Raw genomic sequence first — 20592 nt, 5'->3', positions numbered from 1 at the left:
TGTCAGTGCTGTCATTAAAATACAATGTCTCACACAAATTAATGGAGAATATTTGTAACATCAAATCTTATTTGAAATAATAAATGAAAAATATTCCGTCTTCAATTACAAGTAGAAAGAGGATAAGTTACGTTTGCACAGATGTGTGGCTATGCAGAGTGAGGGCACGTTGTATTGCAAATGGTAGGATTACATTTTTATAATATGAACTATCATTTTTAATAATGCGTGAAATCTGAGTTGTGAATTTTCTCTCCTTAAGCTTTCTCAAGGATTAACAAATACTCAGGCGTGATGGTTTATTCTAATTTCTAGGAAATATTTTTTTTAAATTACCTTAAACAATTATTTTAATCTATAATAGCCATATTAAAGTCCCCTGGTTGGCTGGTTGGTTGCATTTTTCCATCATAAACATTGACTTTCTCTCCATAGGAGGAAAAGAAAAGCATGAGCTTCTGAGAATAAATAAAAGTCCTTAAAATATGTTTTCAGGTGAAAATAATTATTACACTCAAGTAGGAAATATAGTTGCTAATTAATTGTAAGCTGAAGCTATTCCTACAAACAATCGTCTCCAAAAACGTCATTCTATTAAGCCTTCCCCTTTGATTATTTTATTTCTCAATAAAACAGAGAATTACAAAATGGAAGTGTCGTCTTCAGTCTTTCTGTCGACAGCAAGTGGTTCTTTTAGGCTTGATAAGGTAACCAGGTATTTTCAAAGAGATTTCTTTGATTATTTTCAACTAGAAAATGTTAACCAGCAATACTTGTTTTCATTAAGATGGCACAAGTAGTTTTGAAAAATTTTAGGGAATTGTGTTTGCCTTAAACGTTACTGTGTAAAATATCTACATTTTAGTTACTGGTAATACCACCATCATATGAGGGATGCCAACACACAAAATGTTAAAACTTTTAAAACTTTTTATTTTTTTCAATATTTAGAAATAGGGGATTTTGCTAAAATCAAAATTCTGTAATTGCTGATAAAATTTTCTCATTCAGATGAATATGTTTTTATATTCTAACTACAGATTTTCTTGCCTTTTGGGATTCTTGGGGGGGATTCCTTTAACTTTCCATCTTGGGATAAGCTTGAAAGATACACTATCCATGGCACTGAACTTAAAAAGTAAGGTTGGGATCATTCAATATAGATACCTTCCAATAGGGCCCAGAAATGAAACAATGAAAGGCTGGCATGATTTAAAGGAAAGTTCTGTCATGTAAAAATATTTGCATAGTTTTTACAACTAGTGGTCTGATCCTTGACCCTTATGAAAGCAAATGCCTTTCATAAAAAGACAGTGGGTCAGGGCCTTTAGAGTTCCTGTTTACTTTTATTAAATGTTGAAGTTGTATTATTTATGGTATAGTTCTATAATTTGCTGAAAAATAACTCATCCTTTCTTTAAGAAAATATCCTCTTCTAAGGATTAGCTAGCTTCTGATTGGGTTTAAAAGTCACCATTACTGCATACAGTCCACACAAGAGCACAGACATTTATTGTACCTTTGGTGTCTGTTATACCCAGAAATACAGGATCTATGTGATAGCTTTGTGTCACAAAATAAATATGTCACAGTACTGGAGAAACTTACAAACACTTACGAGTTCTGATTCTATTCACTTAAGAATACTAATGCTACATTTGAGTGTCAGAGTAACAGAATCTTTAAAATATCAGTTAAACAGTGCTATAGATATTTGAACTAATATAATTTTAAGACAGTATAAAATAACCCAAATGGCTCAATCTTCATTTTCCAGCTACTAAATATTACTCTTAAATTTATACTCAAAAAGGTCCTTTAAATTACAGGTTTTTCTCTCTATCTTAAAGAGTGAGCTTGAAAGAAAAAGTTTTGAGTTTAGCAAGAGCCAAACCTCATCAAGGAAAGATTCTGCTGAGAATGAAAGAATGTATTATCAGACAAGTAATATTAATTTGATTATGTAAGTGTTTAATACTGTGTGAGTGAAGTTCAAAGTTTCCATTAAAGTTTATATAGAACCATGTACACAACTAGAAATGAACATAGTTTTAACAAAGTCCAAACCATACATATGTGACATGTGCTACTTTACACAGCAGAAGCATTAACAATATTTAATTTTAGGTAAGTATGGATTCTTTTGAAAAAAATGTATTTCTTTGCTTATGCAAAGAATTTACAACTTATTAAAACACTCTGTGCTAACAGGCTTATGGCACGAAGAATAAAATGCCTTATGTAAGTAAGAACCATTAATATTCAAGTAAAATACACCAAGATGTCCAAAGTTAATAAGCAGACAAAAAAAGTAAAAGTTGCACACAAAGTTTGTTCATGATCAGGATATATTTTAAATGAGGAAATCAAACCTCTCACTCTTTTCTGATCTGCTGAGTACACGGTCCTGCGTCCTTACTATAATGGTTTTATTTTCGAGGCATTACGGTGTGGAAGGTGGTTTGGGAGATGAACAGGATCCTTGACTATCAAAACTGGTCGCCCGGCCAGGTAACTGAAAGATAATAATTTCATCATTTAGTGTAAAAAAAAAAAAGTGGGTAGTAGTTGTTACCTTCTAATAGTGAATATTCACGCATGATAGGCAAGTCTCTGAAGAGAAGACATACATGATCCTCCGTGCCATTCAGAACTCACCTCAGGTAACGTAAGGAAACACAAGCATCTCGCAGAGATGTAACAGAGCACGGTACGTGGATGGCTTTGCAGAGCAACACTGTGCAGGCGCAGTTCATGACTGCAGATTCATTTCACATTCTATGACAGGCTATTGGTCCTTATCGTAACATAATTAATGATTTGCCGTAGCTAGGGGTAACTGCCAGGTAAGAGCAAGACGGTTCATGACATAAGAGACTGCATTCCACTTGCTCTAAGGCAGGAAGTGACTTTCATAGGGGCAAATCAATGAAATGAGAGGGACTGAGTTTGGAGACTGAGAGCCACGGATGATAAATTACAACTTCTCACAGTCCCTAAACGTTAAATGCGTTTGGAAAGTTTAATTACAACAGAATAAACTTTTGTATCGAGGTAGATGCAGTCAGATTTTCCAAAGGATGCTTTAGTCTCTGTCTTAGCAACTTACACAGCTCTTGAGTAACTGCTCCCTCCTCATTTTAATCCCTGCTCTGGCAACAAGACACATACTTATACACCCATCAGTTTCCCACAATGCAAAATCCAGCCTGTTCTTAGGTTTCTGGTCCCTAGGTTCTGCTTGACCAGTGATGTGGATGTGTGAGTTAACAAAAAGGAGCTATTTGCTAGAGAAAGTCCATTTACATAATCTTTTTGGCCCACTTGTCCTCTGATAGTCAGCTGCTAAAAGAAAATATCTGGGCTCTTCTTCTGATGTCCATATTGTAGCTTACTCTTCCTGGGTGTCCTACAGTGACAGTAGTGTCCCCATGTTCTCAGACACAAACACATGCCTGTTCCATAGCTCCTCTTCACCAGATAAATGTGTAACTGCTTATTCAACAGTCATAAATAATTATAATACGCCTTGGGTAACACAACCGGTCCTTTCATTAGTTAAAAGTTGCTGATCACATTAGCTCATTTCTCCTTGCGTCATTCCTGTGGACTCTGTAGGAGGCGCATTTCTGTTTTCATTAAACACGGAGAAATGTCGCTGTAGACATTGTAAGTGGTCTGCCCAGGATTAGGCAGCCAGCCAAGCAAGGTACTCTCATGTCTAGGCTCTTAGAATTAATATTCACCTTTCAAACTTTAAATAAAAACAAAGCTGACAATCAGGAAAAGGATGATAAAGCAGCAGGGTAGACGTTATACTGTAGACAACGCACGTTGTCAAAATGAAACGACCACCTTGCTGAGGTGGACTCAGGGCTTGTTGAGCTACTACCTGGGGGAAAGTGCTGGGTGAATGTGCTTTTGTGTGTATTTAATCTAAATCATACAAGATTTACGTTAAATGACGAAGTGAGGTAAAGATCTGGAACATTAACATACAAAAACACGTATCTATGATGGCGGTTCACGTCTGTTGTCTGAGCATGTGCTGTTTGTACAGTGTTCGTTGAATTTTCCCTATAAATCCTGAGTCACACGGCCACGGTCACATTTCTGTGACTAAGCTAAGCTTAGAACCCAGGCCCATGGACATTTAGTTAACTCCACTGCCCTGCCTCTCCTACTCAACCTGCTGCCTGGACAAGAAGCAGGATCTTGTCGATGGGCGAGACGGCACTGTATCCTTCACTCACTACGTGGTTATCGATAACTTGTTACTGAATTGCATAAATTTCATCCTCTATACCATACATCCTTTTCTCAACCTGTATTACCTCTCAATTAATCAGGTCATATAAATTACTTACTTTGTGACTCTTTAAGATACATTCAGTGTATTGAGTAGATTGACAATTAACTTCATGGCCAAAAATCCTGATAGAAACTGATACTGATACTTCTCCTGGCTAATATAACCATTAACATTAGTTGCAATCAGAGCAAACCTGTGCAGTACTCTGGACTAAGCACTTAACATTCAGCATTTTGTTTAGTTTTACTCTTTGAGTTTACTGTATTACAGAGGAAAAGCAGAAACGTGGAGAAGACAAGTTTTGCCCAAGGTTCTCCAATATGTAGTCACACAGCAGACAGAGCCAGGCTTTCAACTCCTGCAAACTAATGCCTCAGTATTTTAAAAACCTGTGAGGCCTTTAACTCCCTGAGCACAGCCGGGGGCTGCATACGTGCCCCCATACACAGATAAGCTGTGTCAGATGACAGGGCCTCTATTTAGGGCTTCTGAGGAGGTGCAGTGAGGTGGCTGCTTTCACGAAAGGCAAGCAGCAAACCTGTTTCTAGTGAGCAATGAATTTACTTGATTTCTCCACCTTTCACTGATATAAGTTTTCATACTATGCCAAGAAAATCACAGACTTGCAGTTTTTATGGGCTTACTGTCAAAAGGAATACTAAACTCAGAAAGTGTAGTGGTTTTTAAAAACCAGCAAGGCACACAAAACCTTGCATACTGGATTATAGAGTCTGTGGGACCAAAGCAAGAACAATGCCTGTTTTTTTTTTTTTAAGTGAATATATAAAATGTCAGTGAAATGTTAGCAGATAAATAATATCTAAGCAATAGATTAAAAAGAGAGCAGACGTCAGAGAGTCCCAGCGCTCACCTCCAGCAAGGGATGCCAGTGTGTTATCGGCTTGCGGTGATAAGCCAGCATCTCGTTCCAGTGGTCTCGCCCAAGACCCTCAGCGTCCAGTCCTGCTCTACACACTCCTATGACCTCGTTGTGTCCCACCCTATGATTTGGAGAATATTATGCTTTCAGTCCAAATTTCAAAGATTAATGGATTTTTGTACACCTTAGCTGCATTTTAAACATATGATTTAAACGGTAGATTTTGTGATAAGTTCTACGTAATTTTACGTATTAAACTAGGTTCAGGTCACATGAAAAATCTTAAGTAACCTAAAATTTACTAAACAGGATTAGCCTTCAAAACTGAATCTGTAAAAGGAACACACACAACAATTTCAGCGCCTGTAACTTGAGTACACTTCACAATAGGAAGAATGGTGTGAGTGAGAAATGGCAGCGGGTCCTTACCTATGTGATGAGTTTCTTCCTTGGAAGCAGACCTATTAACTTTAAGTGATGTCAGTCAAATATCATTCTTTCCAAAGGGCCTGGATTTCTCACCAAGAGTTCAAGACCCACTTTCTTGTATAAATAACCATAATTAATTGACTCTAAATCGTATGTCAGTGAACATTACTGCTTGTACCACAATTAAACAGGGCAGGGCTATGTTCAATACCATGGCATTTGACTTATTTTTGCACAGCACCCAAAGCATACTGAACAACATTCTTATTTTCTATTCACGTCTTGTTTTCATAGCAACAAATCCAAATAATGATAACTAATGTTTCTGAGAGCTTATTATGTGCCAGACACTGTTCTAAGAAATTTAAATATACTGACTCAATCCTCACACCATGACCATGAATATCATTATCATCATCTCATTTTACAGACAAAGAAACCAAACACCCAGAAGTCAAGGGACCCACTTGCCTTTGTACACTTAGTAAGAGGCAAAGGCAGGACCTGAGCCAAGCACGTTTGTAGTTAGGTTGTGTCTCAAGAATGGAGTGTAATTTAAAGGCATTTTCTCTGGGGTTATTCGGACAGACATCTCTAAGGAGACTTCTCAGATAATTGTAGGACTTTTCACTTCTTTTTGCCTGTCATTGATGTAGAAATGTCCTTAATATGAAGTTTCCCAAACAAGTACGTTTTTCAAAATCACTTTGAAAAAATTTTTCTATTTTATATACTGTCAGTATCCATTTCCCTAAAATTGTTTGGGTGACAAATGCTCAATTGTATCTACCTGTAATCTGTGCTGTGAGAAATTAATAGGAGTAATTTTTTGGGAAATTAGAATGATGACTTGTGATGAAAACATTACAGCATTTTTAGAGTTTGCCATTTCAACTAATTCAAGATTTCTCTTTCTCTCTCATTCTTTAAATAGTGATGGCTTTTTTGTATACTGTGATGTAAACTAATTTCAAATAGATAGCATAAATAATTTTCTTTTTCAGTGCTTCATTTTTCTAGCTCTCATCCAGAGGATACAGTTTAATGTCTCTATGTTATAGGGTCCTGATTACTAAAGGCTGCACAATAATATAAAATAGACACTCTTTGAATACTTGTGCATGTTTATTCTGTACCATTTGTGTTATCATTTGGACAAAATACATGTAGTAAGACATTGTCTACATGCTTAATTCTGTAGATTAAACATACAAGATTCCTTTCAAAAGTCTTATAAATATACAAAGCGAAATAATCAGAACTATATAGCAAGGGCCAAATAAGAGACATAAATCTTCAGTGGGACAAAAGTTCAGAGGAGGAAGAGGCTGGTTAGCCGAGAAGGACACAGAAGTGGTGACCTGATCAGGGCTGAGCAGGGCAACATTTCAGATGAGGAAGGGAATGGGAGCTACAGCAAGACGAGGCTTCAGAGCTGCACTCAGGAGTCTGCCATTTGCTTTATGAAAGGGGAAGTGATCAGAGGGTGTGAGCTGGCAGAACTACCCACAAAGCGATGTTTTATTAAGACTGGTGGGAAAGCATCAAGGCAGTATCCTTGTGGACACCATTCACCGTCCTCTCTTAATACCCACTGTTCACAGGTCCACATTGTGCTCAGGTTTTACAAATGGACAAGTGACTCTCTAAGGGACAACTCGCCCTTTCACACGACCAGTTAACAATGGAGCTCAGGTAAATATCATGACATTCACATTCCAGCCCAGCTGGGAAAGCAAAATCTGTTGATCATAATTTCTGTTGTTACTGTAAAAAGACTTCACAAAAGAGCTTTCTACAACGTTATCATACAACTTCCACACTCGTTCTCTCACCAGCCCAGGTATCCTGTCCTTAAGAATGACATCTTTGGGGAAAGAAAAAAGAAATGTTATAACATGGGGAAAAATGAATTTTGAATGAGTAATTTTTTCCCTCTTCCAATTTCAATGAAAACTGTTAGAGCAGAAAATAACCTGAAAAGCTGAACTGGATCTACATATGACTAAACGTAGCTGAGCAGAGAGATGAACGCACCTGTCGTAATCCATGACTGCAATGGAGAGGCTGACCTGGTCCACATTCTCTGGAGGGATGTCGAAAACAATGGCCTCGTTGTACACGGGGTTCAGAGTGTTTTTCTTTGTAGTTGTTTTTCTCTTTTTTAATCTTCGACCCTCACACATCAGAGACACTTTGACATAAGGATCTAGGAATGGGACGGCAATTTTATTAAAATGAATGTAATAGTTCAAAGCGTAAGTAAAACTGTGGTTAATTGTTACTAAATAAGGAAAGTGGTATATTAAGCCCATTAGTATTACCAGTTTTAAATTCAAATGACTTAGCTGGGTGCCATAGACTCTCTAAAATTCCTTGCTTTAAATGGAAGAACTTGTCTTGAATGAGCTAGAAAAGAATCAACTTGACCACCGTGTTTAATAATGTTTAAAACTCACTAGTTTATCAAGAGCCAATCAAACCTGTAACGTTTCTTTTAGTCACAGCTATAGGAGGGAGTGTTTTGTCCCAGGTGACTTCTAGGGCATGTGATCCTAACAAGGAGAAGTAACTGTATTAAAGTTAATTTCCTTCACAGTGACTTAGAATAAGAAGACTAAAACTTACGAAAGAGCAACATTGTATTTCAACAAGTATATAGGATCACAAGGACCTGAAATTAGCAAAAACTGTATTTGTTAGAACCATTTTGAATTGTTGGAAAAAGTACTGAACTTAGAGGTGCCATTTTATAGTCATAGGGCTTGAGAAGGAGTTTGGGTTGAAGGAATGATTACTATACATCATTTATTAAATCCTCAATAGCATACAATTTAAGAAAGGTGGTATTTGGTTTACAGACGTCCTCAAGGAAGCTTCCTGATACGCACTGCCTGTGTAGTGACAACTGGAAAGAGAAAAACTCAGCTGGAATTGAACTATATTTTTATGGGCTAAAGAGGGCAAATAATTTTTAAGAAATTCTGCCCCAGTTGACTGACTCATCTCTACTCTCTTATTCCTGCTACCTTAATAATAACAATAATAATAGTTTTTTAATAGTATTTTTCTACTATTACAGTATTGTAGAAAATTATATAGTACCAATCAAAAGTTTCTTTTAAAAGCCTTACTTTTTGTACCTTTTAATACAAAGGAGGCATCATTTTGGGAGGGAGTGTCGGCACTGGGGTGAGTGTGCTACTTGGTTAAAACAATCAGTGTCTGTTCTGTCTTCATTTTTTTTTTTTTTATTCTGGTCACTCTTCAACTGTAGCACCACTACCTCTTTTTCTCTTTTCATTAATGGAATAATAAGAAAAAAAAATCTTATTTCTTTAGAATAAGCCAAAAAAACACGGCAATGTTATTTGAGCAAATGAATGCTTTTTATGCTCTACAAAAATGTATCTGTATTATTTCACAAGCATTTCTACTAACGGACAAAGACGTATTTTGTGGCTAGTAACAGGGTATAACGAGGAATACAAGGCAAAAGAGCGACGTTCGGTGGCTGTTTCCTATTTACGTTTCAGTTTTTTAACAAGAGGGGAAGTATGTTCTAAGGAAGAAGCTGGCTTTTGTGGTACACTTTTGTATAGGCTTCTCATCAATAGTGGGAACGAGGCCTGGTTTGTCATTTGCTGCCCCCATCATGTCTCTGATGACATTTCTCTACTAGTGACAAAGATAATTCACTGGCTCCTTAGTTGATTTACAAACCTGTTGTGAGAATTAATGAGGTGATGTTCTTAAAGCAGGCACTCCCTCAATGAGAAGCTTCATATAAATAAAAAGTAGTCTTGCACTTAGCGACAACTTCGGTGCTGTTTGCTTGTCTCAAAATTTGGTTCTCTTATGATACATGACAGAAAGAGTAAAATAATTTGCACAATACACTATTTATCTTTAAGTTCTTCAACATTTACTTACCTAAGACCTTTTCACCAAAATAAATTTACTTACTTACTCAGTATCTTTATATTTCAACTGTGCACTGCAGATTTTAAAAAATGAAGAGTAAATTCATCACATAGTTCAAAAATGAGATAACAGAGATCGATGTGCAACGAGAAGTGTCCCTCTCATCTGTCCCCATACCTCTCCACCTCTTAAGTTTTTGTATCACTTAAGTATTTCTCTATGCAGATATTAGCAACATGAATACATACTCCAAGATTCCCCATTCGTACATAGAGGGGAATATACATTTATGCCTGAACCTCAATTTTTTATTCACTTAGTATACTCTGGAGTTCCTTCTACACTAGACCTTAGAGTTCCTCCTACTTTTTTGTGATGCAAATTTAGTGTGTTTCTTTGTTCTGAAGAACCAGCTATTGATCCCCCTCCCCATGTCATCCATTACTATATCTATACTACTATTATTTTTTATTATTGAGTTATAGTCAGTTTACCATGTTGTGTCCATTTCTGGTGTACAGAACAATTTTTCAGTCATTTTTTTAACTGAGTTATAGTCTACTACTATTTATTTATTTGATTCAACAAATGCTTACTGACCTTCCTACTCTGCCCTCATCATTTCTTGCTTCCACAGAGCTGGGCCAGAGTTCACCTGTTAAGTTATAAATAACCCTCTACAACTGAGGTGACTTAAATGGAGGGACTAAAGAGAATGAAGTGGTTTAACTACTTTTATCAAAGTTAGCACAAGAGAAATTTCCTTCAAGAATGTCTTTAAGAAACGTCAAGAAGTGTTCATTTACTCTAGTATTTCTTTCAGTCCCTACTGTTGTCCAAATTTTTCATGAGAAAGTGTTAAGAATACAAATGCAAATGGTGGTTTTGGAAACTTGTTTTTTCTCTGCAGATCAGGTGAAGGAGATGAATTTGGTCTAAATATGTCTTCACGTGGCTCTTACTGGTAGATTAATGCAAGTTTAAGCTGAATGGCTCAAAGTCCAAGGCTCTTCCCTTAATAAGCAATTGACTAGCTGGAAGTAGGGAAGTGTATGGTAAATGATTTATTTTTGAGAAAGAACAGCATCAGCAGAGAAAGAAATAAAAAGAGAAACCCAAGTTCACAGTCAATCAATTTGATGATACCTTTAAAAAAATGTCACAATGATAAATTAAAGAGGTGTTTGGAGCACGTTATTTGGTAATCTTTTTCTCCTTCTGTAGTATCCCATGACAGACAAATGAACTCAGTACTTCAGCAGCGATATAGAATTTTGGCTAGGTACAGTATTTTCTTTGGGAATATACTCTTGACCCACTAGCCAACTGTGTTCATACCTGATGAACCAGTGATATCCATGGCCTTCAGATTTCTGCACTTGATGACTGTCAATGTCATACGTCCAGCAGTTGGCAAATAACAAAGGGAAAACATGATTTCACCCAGGTCTATACTTTCCTAGAAAGACAATCAGTCATGTTAGCAATTTCAAATACCAGATGGTGAAAACAAAATATAATTGGTGAAAAATCACTTTAATGGAGTAGTTGAGTGTCATTTTAAATTGTTTCTAATTGAGAATACAGATTACATTGCAAAAAAAAGTGTAGTAAAAAGAGGAAGAAGAGAGTCAAGATGGTGGAGTGGTAGGACCACGAGCTCGCCTCTCCTCGCAACTACAACAAACCATCGAAAAAAAGACTGGAACCTAGCAAAAAAGATCAATGGCTGCAGAGATGGTGGACAAATGAAAATGAGTTGTGAACAATTTAAGATCCTTCTCAAAGAGTTGTTTACAGGATTTAATCAAATTATCCCTGGAAAGACAATCTGTAGTAGATTTAATATGGGGGGAAATAAATTGCTCTGCATCCAGGTCCACAGAATTGGGTTCTTAAAAATTCTTCATGAATTATTAACATTTGTTGGACGTATTCTTATAGCTCAGGTTCTAATTTATGTAATTCCCATTTCTTTATTCATGGTCTAGAAGTAGCAGGGCCTAGTAATTAAGAACATAAATTTTAAAGTCAGTTAAACTTGAGTTGACTCCTGTTTGCTACTTCTTAGCTGTGAGATCCTAGGAAACTTAATTAAGCTTTGAGTATCGGAAACTTCATTTTCAGGTTGAGAAAAATGCCACTCAAAGGGGTTTTAAGTCATTAATTGAGATAATGTAAATAAAGCCCCAGCTATTTAACACAGTGTCTGGCATATGATAAAGCACGTTATTTTTTCATTGCTATATTGCCGTCACGTGGAGCAGTACTTAACACAGATCAGGTGTTCAGAAACACTGGATAAGTAAGAAAAAATTAATAAAGAAAAGCAATTTTTTGAGAAAATTATTAAGAAAGCAATTATGTAAAAATATATCCAAATGGGTCTCCTCTGGGCTGCTGGATTACTGCAGATCCAAAATAGTGAGCAACAGCTAAAAGGAGAGGGTTGGGGGAAAACAGGAAGCGTACACCCTCCTACTGGGACTCATTCTTTCCACCACCAGGCAATTACTGAGCCTCAGATGTTAGACGCACTGGAAGGTGCTGCACAAGCCAACATAGAAACGGCATGACTCTGCCCTTGAAGATCCTGGTTGAGGAGGAAGAGAGAGGGCTATAAAGAACTACGAAAATATGTCTGAATTTTATTTTTATCTGATGATTCTCTGTTTCTCTTTCTCTCTCTTTTTCCAAGTGTTTCTTCAGGCTCAGTCAATGGGCTGAAGCTCTCCCTCTGGGAGCCATCCATCTTCCCCTTACTGGACATCTCCCCTTCCCAGAACTGTCAATCAGAGTAGGCGTATAGTGTTGAAAGCTAGTAAAACTTAAGGAATCCCTTTATAATTGTAGAACAAGATACCAAGGACCACCAAGGAACGTGGCGGGGGTGGGGACGGAGAAGCTAGGAAAGAAACAGGAGACACGGTCTCGGAGATGAAATGCTTAGACTTCAACATGAAAGGTACCGCGTACAAGCAAAACAAACATACACAGAGACATCCCAAGGATTAGTAAACAAGACCTCTCCACATGTTTGACTGATACGGTTTTATTGTTACACATTATGCAACCTATAGAAGTAATTTTTCTATTTCTCTAGATTTATCATGTGCTTACTGGCTGGAACAAAGACAGTTTGCTGTGTTTGGGCCCATCTCTCAAAGATCCTTTCTCTGAATCCAGCTACAACATCATTTTGATTGTTAACAAGTACTGGCAAATATAAAGAGGTTAAATTGAGGAGTGAGCAAAGAACCAGCCCAGATAAACTGAAAGCAAAGAGCATGATTAAAGGACATCCCTGAGCAGCTCTGTGTGACAAGCTAGTTTGCTTTTTAGTAGTAAGAAATCTACTTAAACATTTAAGTTCCAAGTAGTCAGGGGTTTTAAGGAAACTGAAATGAACTGCGTGGAGAAGACGAATGTATAGTATGCATGCATGATAATTGCACAAAAGTTTGGTTTTCCAGTATACAAAATTTTTCCTTCAGGAAGTACGAATGTGAAAGAACTAAAATGGCCTACCTATGGAAAAGGGCAAAATACTCTTTAAGGTAAATATTCTTCAATATTCTTCAACTTTTTAGCTATGAAAGCAATGTAAGAGATAATTATGGGAAATAAACTCAATGAAGGTAAATGGGTGTGGGACCTTTAAAAAGGTCCTGTAGCAAATGCAACATCAGAACTCTAGACTTTGGCTACAGTTCTCTGAGCTACGGTGCGCACTGGTCTCAGCACCCACCACTGAGTGTCCCAACTCCAGGGAGCAGGCTGAGTTTTAATTGCTGCCTCTTCTCTGCTTGCCCCAGACCACTGAGGTTTGTAAGGAAGGTCATACTCAGTTTCAACAATCTGAAACTTCTAGTGCCCAGCAAGGAACCAGGAAATAAACTGAAAAGTCTCTAACATACAGCTTATATATAACAAAGTTATGCAGTAAAATTCCTTTATATAAGGAGAATATATCATCTCTTATTCAACACCCATTTACTATTATTTTAGACAAAATTCTAAGAGTGTTGACTTGGTATATCCATCCACAGCAGGTCAAAACTCACATGTGAAATGTAGAGATGGGGGAACTAGCAGCCCCAGGTTTAGTGAAGGCAGAGATAAATGATAGCTGTAAAGACACAAGACATATAAAAAAGCAGATATTCTAGAAAGGATAGAAATCTAGAATCACTTTTCTCTCAAGGGCACCTAACACTAATAATGCCCCAGTAACTTAAAAACAACATTTTATTACAGACTGGAACAGTAATTAATACTCAAAATGATGACTCAGTCATTAAGCCAGGGAAAATTCTCTTATATGTTTTGTTTAAGAAGATAGAGAGGTGAACACTCTTTTTTTAAGAGTTATTTTTATCCAAAATCCTTAAAATTTTTGAAGTGGTAATTTTGGCTTAACATGAGAAAGGTTTTGAGTTTCTGAAAATTTTATTTATGGATAATCTCATTTACTACAATACTATATAAACATGAACTTCCCATATTAACCTTTGAAAAACTTTTGTGTCTTTGGGCAAACAACCATTTGAAAGCCTGTAAGTGTAGTATGTCATGTTCCATGAAATTTCTTTTGGGTAAGAAGACTTTTATTTCATTCTTATACACACCAATTTATTTGGTGAAATGTTCACAATGACAGTCTTCTAACTCAATACCTGGAAAAGGGCCTTAAGGAAACAAGGAACTCTGATGCTGAGTCAGGGACTGCACATTTGGTTTCTTCGACCTGGTTCCACAGACAAGAGATGGGGCAATAAAGATCATTTTCTGACGACTGGCTATTGTCAACATCACAAACACGGTCATGGTTATAAAGTTTTTTTTCTACGTTCTGTCTCTCCAAAATGAAACTAAAAGCCATTGGAAAGATAAAGTGATATACAAATAGTTGCAGTGCACATTTTATTTCAGGACTAACTGAACTCAAATTAAGATCAAGCTATCGCAACTCAGTGTGCGAACATGGAGAGGAGGCAGCTGGAAGGCTCGATAACTAGTGAGCATAATAACAATGGAATCACCCCTGGAGGGAAATAGTCATGACTCTGGGGCTGGAAGGATTAAAGAGATGGGATTTCACAGGGAAGATGAGGAACAATGCTGCATGTGAGGGCTATGCGTAAAACTCAGAAATAAGAACGGACAAATGTACGTTGAGAAGTACGGAGTTTGGTGACATGATGGAGGAGGTAAGGCTAGATGTAGCTGGTCTGGTGACTTGTCTGGGCAATAGGGATCCAAAGGTTTTGGTAACACGGAACAGCGGGGAGCTTAGAAGAATGGAGAGGGCAAGGGTTCAGAAAAACCAGAGTTAAAATCCTACATCTTCCATGCACTGGTTCCCAAGTACATAGAAAAACCACTTTTATCTCCTTGAACTTCGGTTTAATCACAAGTAAAATGGGGATAATGACATCTGCCTCACAAGGTCGGCATCATGCATGTTAACGTGCCTGGCGTAAACAGGCACTCAAAAATGAGGATGCTAATGAAAATCATATTTTTTTTTAAAGTTTCTTTATTTTTAGCAGGCTAGATTAGGATGGAAAAAACCAGAAGGGCCGTTGAAGTAAACAGGTGTGCGAAGGTGTTGGCTGAAGGAAGGTTTGAATTCAGAGATACATTAAGAAGAATCATCAAGACTAATTTTTTTTTAAATCCTTAAACAAACAATTGGTTGCCATGGTGACAGCAGTCATCACAACCACTTAGCACCCTGAATGCAGCCTGCCTTCCACATTTCCTGGTTGGTAAGAAACAGATGGTTTTCCTCACACTGTTAAATGATGTGTTATGGGATCAAATGAGCTGCTTCTTTGAGTTAGTACATTACTTCATGAAATGAAGCTACAGTGAAACACAGACCCAAAGCGGGTCTACCGAATCCAACTTACAGTAAAATACTTATTTCTCTCTGACCTGCACCTCCCATCCACCTGAGAAAATCATGGAATTTAACCTCAAGCATTTAACCCCCTTGACCTCGGTTTCTTTGGTGTAAAATGATGGTGTTCAAAGAGATAAACTAGTTTATTTTCTAGCTCTAAAATTTTGTAGTCTTAGGCACCAGTAAAATAAGGACTAAATAGGATACATAGTTCAGGTATGTTCAGGAACGTATGGGCAGGTTCTTTTAGACTTTGCTACAGAGCTGGCAAAGCCTCACTGGAAAGACCAGAAAGGATCAACTCGTGCGAATAGCTTGATTTCAAGTTCGAGAACAGGTGGTCATAAAACATGGCTATTAATTAAATCTCCAGACAGCGTGGCTTAGATGAGGAGGCATATAGCCCTTAAGGCAGAGAGCATAGGCTTGATTTAGCTGGGGATTCAAGAGAAAACGCCAGGGGTGGGTGGATATAGCTCAAGCGGTAGAGCCCAAGCTTAGCACACACAAGGTCCTGGGTTCAATCCCAAGTGCCTCCTCTAAAAATAACATAAATAAGCAAATCTAATTACCTCCACCATCCCCATGAAAACAAACAAACAAAAATGTTTTAAAAGAAGAGAAAATACCACACTAGACAATAAGTGTGTGCAATGTCATTTATATTGTCTGCTGTCTCTTCTAAAAATTTCAAGGAGATCGTGTTTCACTCTCTGATACGCGTTGGACACACAGGGCCTACAATAGAGTCCACACTCATCAACATGACACATGGAATCCCTAACAATCCAGCCCCTAAGTTGTTTCCTACCTTCGTGTTACCAGTTTCTTTAACATTTTTTTTTCTGTTGTTGAAGGGGGAGGTAATCAGGCTTATTTATTTATTTTTAGAGGAGGGCTGGGGATTGAACCCAGGACCGCATGCACTGCTAAGCATGCGCTCTGCCACTTGAGCTATACCCGCCCACTCACGTTACCAATTTCTTGTTAAACTTGGTAAACCCCAAAACTCTGCACTCCAGCTGTATTAAGTGCCCTGTCAGCCTCTGAACAGTCATCCATTCACGAGCACGCTTATTTTTTGAGAACATCCAGAATGGCAGACACTACTCTAGTCACTGGGAGGGACACACCGATGATCAAGACAAAACTTTCCTCCCCGTAGGGCTTATTTGGGATTTTGGACACGTCACATAATCTCTCAGAACATCACGTAATTAATCAGGGGACAAGCTGGAATAAAAACATAGGCCTGCATATTTTCTAAGTACTTGCTTTTTTGGATCCAGTGTTGTAAGTGCTTTGCGGAGGGATTCTTGGATTTTAGTTAGGGAATAGAGATGAAAAGTACCTGATTCTTCCCGTGAGGATCTAGGAAGCCTTCAGAGGTGGACGACTTTCAATCTGAATCTTGAAGAATGACTGATGTGAAGGGAATTAAAAATAGAGGGAGCAGCATATAAAGAAGCTGTGAGGGGAGGCTCTGGAGTGTCGAACCACAACCAGAAGGTAAACAGAAACCACTGGCTCTGGCAATGCCACGGGATAATATAAATGGCAACACAGTGGCCTTATTATAAATGACCCTTTCTCAAGAATACTTAACTCAGATCAACCCCATTTTCCTCCATAGTCAGGATGACATCCATGTTCACGGCTAACAGCAATTACCTAGACAGGGTGCATTTCGATTTAAAGGGACAGCATACAAAGATAACGTGTCATGGGCCCAGTTTGCAGCCTGACACATAGCAGATGCTCCAAAAAATACTATTTTTTTTCTTGTTTATAACTGTTTTTCTAGGGTCAGTGACTGATCTAAGGTCGATGCTCAGTAAAAAAGTACACTGAATAAATAAATCATACGAGCATCAGGCTAGGTCTTGACTTCAGTGGTAGCAGGGACATCTAGCCTTTGAAGAAGTGAAGACTTTTCAGTAACCGGAGAACAAGTGAGCAGAGGCATTGTTTATGAGAGTTGAAGGCTGTCAGCGGAACCCCCTAGAAGTGTGCACGGGCATGTCCAGTATATGGTGGCCCTCAGGGAACAATAAACACAGTCAAAACACTTGTGAGCCATTTAAAGGTACACTAAGGATTTGGGAAGCTAAAGTCACAGGATTCTCATCTAGTAGTTTTACTGAACTCTTATTTGTTTATATGTCACTTTATTTTTTTTTAATTGAGTTATAGTCAGTTTACAATGTTGTGTCAATTGCTGGTGCACAGCACAAGCTTCAGTCATACATGAATACACATATATTCGTTTTCATATTCTTTTTCACTGTAAGCTACTACAAGATAGTGAATATATTTCTCTGTGCTATGCAGTATAAACTAGTTTATCTATTTGTACGTCACTTTAGTGCCATCTGGTATTATGTTTGCTATAATTCCGTAGAACATTGGAATTTCAGAATTAAATGTATCCCTAAGGTGGACAAAATGCTCTTTTACTTTGTGCACCTGGCCATCTCCTCCACTCAGCCAGCATAAGCAGCCTAGTGACGATGGGAAGCAAATGGGGAGGGAGAAGCTGTTTGACAGAATACAATTAGGAAATGTAATTAACATTACAACCCTTCTCCAGTTTCTAGCCCACTTCCCTCCTTCTCCTTCAAAGAATCCCAATTTTCATACAACACTTCCTCCAAGCCCTTCCTCTCCCTCTCAGTGATTCTGATTAAACTAGCTTTCATCACGTTCAATTGTTAGAGCAGGCAGACAGCCAGATATGAGCAGAGAAAGGCGGACACAGACCAAATGGCAGGGATTGGGCAGAAAGGAGGGGCACAAGCCAAACGCAGGAAAATATACATCATGGAAGCATCAGGGGTCCCTGGGCAGAGAGAGAAAAGCAGGAACCTTTGGGCTGATAAGGGGCCACACCTTTTGGGGTGATAAGTGGCCTGGAGACCAACAAAGAAAGGTCAGAAAAGGCAGGAATTTCCAGTGTCCGAATGCAACCTTTTGCTCACTATGCCCTCATATCAATAAAATTAGCCTTGCAGGTCAGAAGTACCCATCATGCACGGACGCCATGACACCTCCGATCCAGACTAAATAAGGACAAAAACCCCTCCTCCTTTTGGGGAGGTGGAGTTGGGATGATGATCAGGGAATATGACCCCAAACCCTCTCCTCCCCAATGAATATTCTACCCATTCGGTTTTACACCCTATATAACTAACTTGCCAAAAAAACTGAGGACAGCCGCTCAGCTGAGCCTGCCCGCTCTCCCCTTGAGAGCGTACTGTCCATCCCTTAACAAATCCTCACTTTACTTTTTTAAACACTACGTCTTGTCTCTGAATTCTTTCTGGGATGGGACAAGAACCTGGAACATCGGTTGCATCCACCGGCAACACAGTGAAGGTTGGGGAAGCAGCAGCCGGAGGTGGGGTTCTATCACAGAACCTAGTTGCCTTTCTGGATTTTTACATCACAGTTTCATTACTGATTCTTTCCCACCATCTCCACTTGAAGACAGAGAAGATGCTCACCTGGTGTCCTTCAGCAGGACCTGCTTGTATTTTTATAAGAAGGAAGGAGTGTATTTTCTATTAAACATATAATATTAAGCACTGTGTTCTTGGCCATGGCACAAAGACAAGCTGAAACTGCTGAAGCCAGGGCAGAAATGGGCAGAGAGCATGGCAGTGTCAGACGGGACAACTGCAAACCCACTGGGAATTAAGTGGGGCTTAATGGCCACAACCCAGAGCTATTACTGCCAGAGATACTGTTTAATAGTGCCTGTGTTTCTTCTCAGTGGGAGAATAATTTTCAGCCCTCATTCCAGTGGGCAATAACTCTGCTGGGCACGATGGCTTGGTTCTTACCCTCTCCCTCATAGCTACCGGGAGTCAAGAAGTGTGCAGGTTGTAGAGACAGAGATGAGGCCTTAAAACAGCCTTTCCTGGATTTAACAGAGCAAGTCTTCTAACGACCTACATTCTAAGGACCTTGAAGCAAAGAGGGGATGGCCTGGTGTAGGCACTGGGACAAGAGGAACTTGGGACACAATAAGAAGATACAAATTTGGTAAGAACGCATCCCTTCATCATACTGGCTAACAGATCTCATGAGCTCCTTGCTAAGACAAACTGGAGACTTATTCTCAAATCTTCATCACCATTTACAGAGAGGGGCATAGAAACTTGTGTGGTAAACTGTATACAGCTGTCCGGAGTATCTGATGCTTTTAAACATCATTACAAAATTCCTAATTGAAGGACTCCCTCTCAGTACTGCTGCACCTAGACACTTGAGCTGAATGAACTTGGCTTTGTTTATTTTAAAGAATAAGACATTGGTTTACTTGGTTTCATCCCTCCCCCCCGAAGTCTCTTCTCCACACAGTAGCAAGAAATCTTATTGATAATAAATGAGGCCACAGCTCACTTCTGACCAAAAGCCATGCGTAGTCTCCCGTGCCACTCAGAATAAAATTCAAAGTTCTTCCCAAGACCTAAAGGTTGTGGGTGATCTGGCTCTTTGATCTCATCTCCTAACCTCTCATCCGACCGCCCTGTGAAGAGTGGCCCCACCTCACTGCCATTCTCATCCCTCACCTGCCTCGGGTTTCACAGAGCCCTTCCATTCACTGGACACACGACATATTTCTTTCATTATTATCTGTCTCCTTTTTCTACAAAGTAGGTCTTATTAAATTGGGAACATTTTATGTCCTAAAACATCCAGAAGAGTTTCTGGTAAATAGGAGAACTAGATAGAAATAGGCTGAATTGACAGATTTAAGATCTTTTTTTCTATAAGTGGGCACAGCAGGTAACCAGCCTGTTACAAAATGTTCTCTTGGTCATTATTTTTCTCTGGATGAGCAATATATATCATGCTTGCTTCTCGGTAAATAATCAGATTATAAACTAAAACATCTGCAATCTACTTGGTACAACAGCCTGTTTGGACATAATTTTCTCCTTCTGGTTATCTAAGTGCTTCTGTAGACTGGTTTTAAGGTGCCTGCACTTATGAAGCATCCGTTTACTTACTGTGGGCGTGAGATTGTGCACAGAATATAGAAAACTTAAAAGCACTCCAAAAGTATTAAGAACATTGGTATTCAGTTAGTGAGATCCATGGTTTAGTGAATTAAATTAAAAAGACTTAATGCCA

The 20592-nt window shown here is 38.5% G+C and overlaps 1 protein-coding gene across 1 annotated transcript in view; it reads right to left on the bottom strand.

The window, feature by feature from the left end:
• Nucleotides 1–1591: 1591 nt before the first annotated feature.
• The window catches only part of SYT10 (synaptotagmin 10), a 58975-nt gene continuing 39974 nt past the window's right edge, over nucleotides 1592–20592 (bottom strand). Inside the window, exons 4-7 of the mRNA XM_006184254.3 lie at nucleotides 10884–11004; nucleotides 7659–7830; nucleotides 5184–5313; nucleotides 1592–2515 (exon numbers count right to left, since the gene is read on the bottom strand). Coding sequence (XP_006184316.1) covers nucleotides 2444–2515; nucleotides 5184–5313; nucleotides 7659–7830; nucleotides 10884–11004 — 495 coding nt within the window. The 3' untranslated portion in view covers nucleotides 1592–2443. The remainder of the gene's footprint in view (nucleotides 2516–5183; nucleotides 5314–7658; nucleotides 7831–10883; nucleotides 11005–20592) is intronic.

This window comes from Camelus ferus, chromosome 34 (genome assembly GCF_009834535.1).
Source record: "Camelus ferus isolate YT-003-E chromosome 34, BCGSAC_Cfer_1.0, whole genome shotgun sequence".
In the NCBI taxonomy this organism is placed as follows: domain Eukaryota; kingdom Metazoa; phylum Chordata; class Mammalia; order Artiodactyla; family Camelidae; genus Camelus; species Camelus ferus.
Note: the sequence above shows the minus strand (reverse complement) of the source record. Positions and strands in the feature narration are given on the sequence as shown.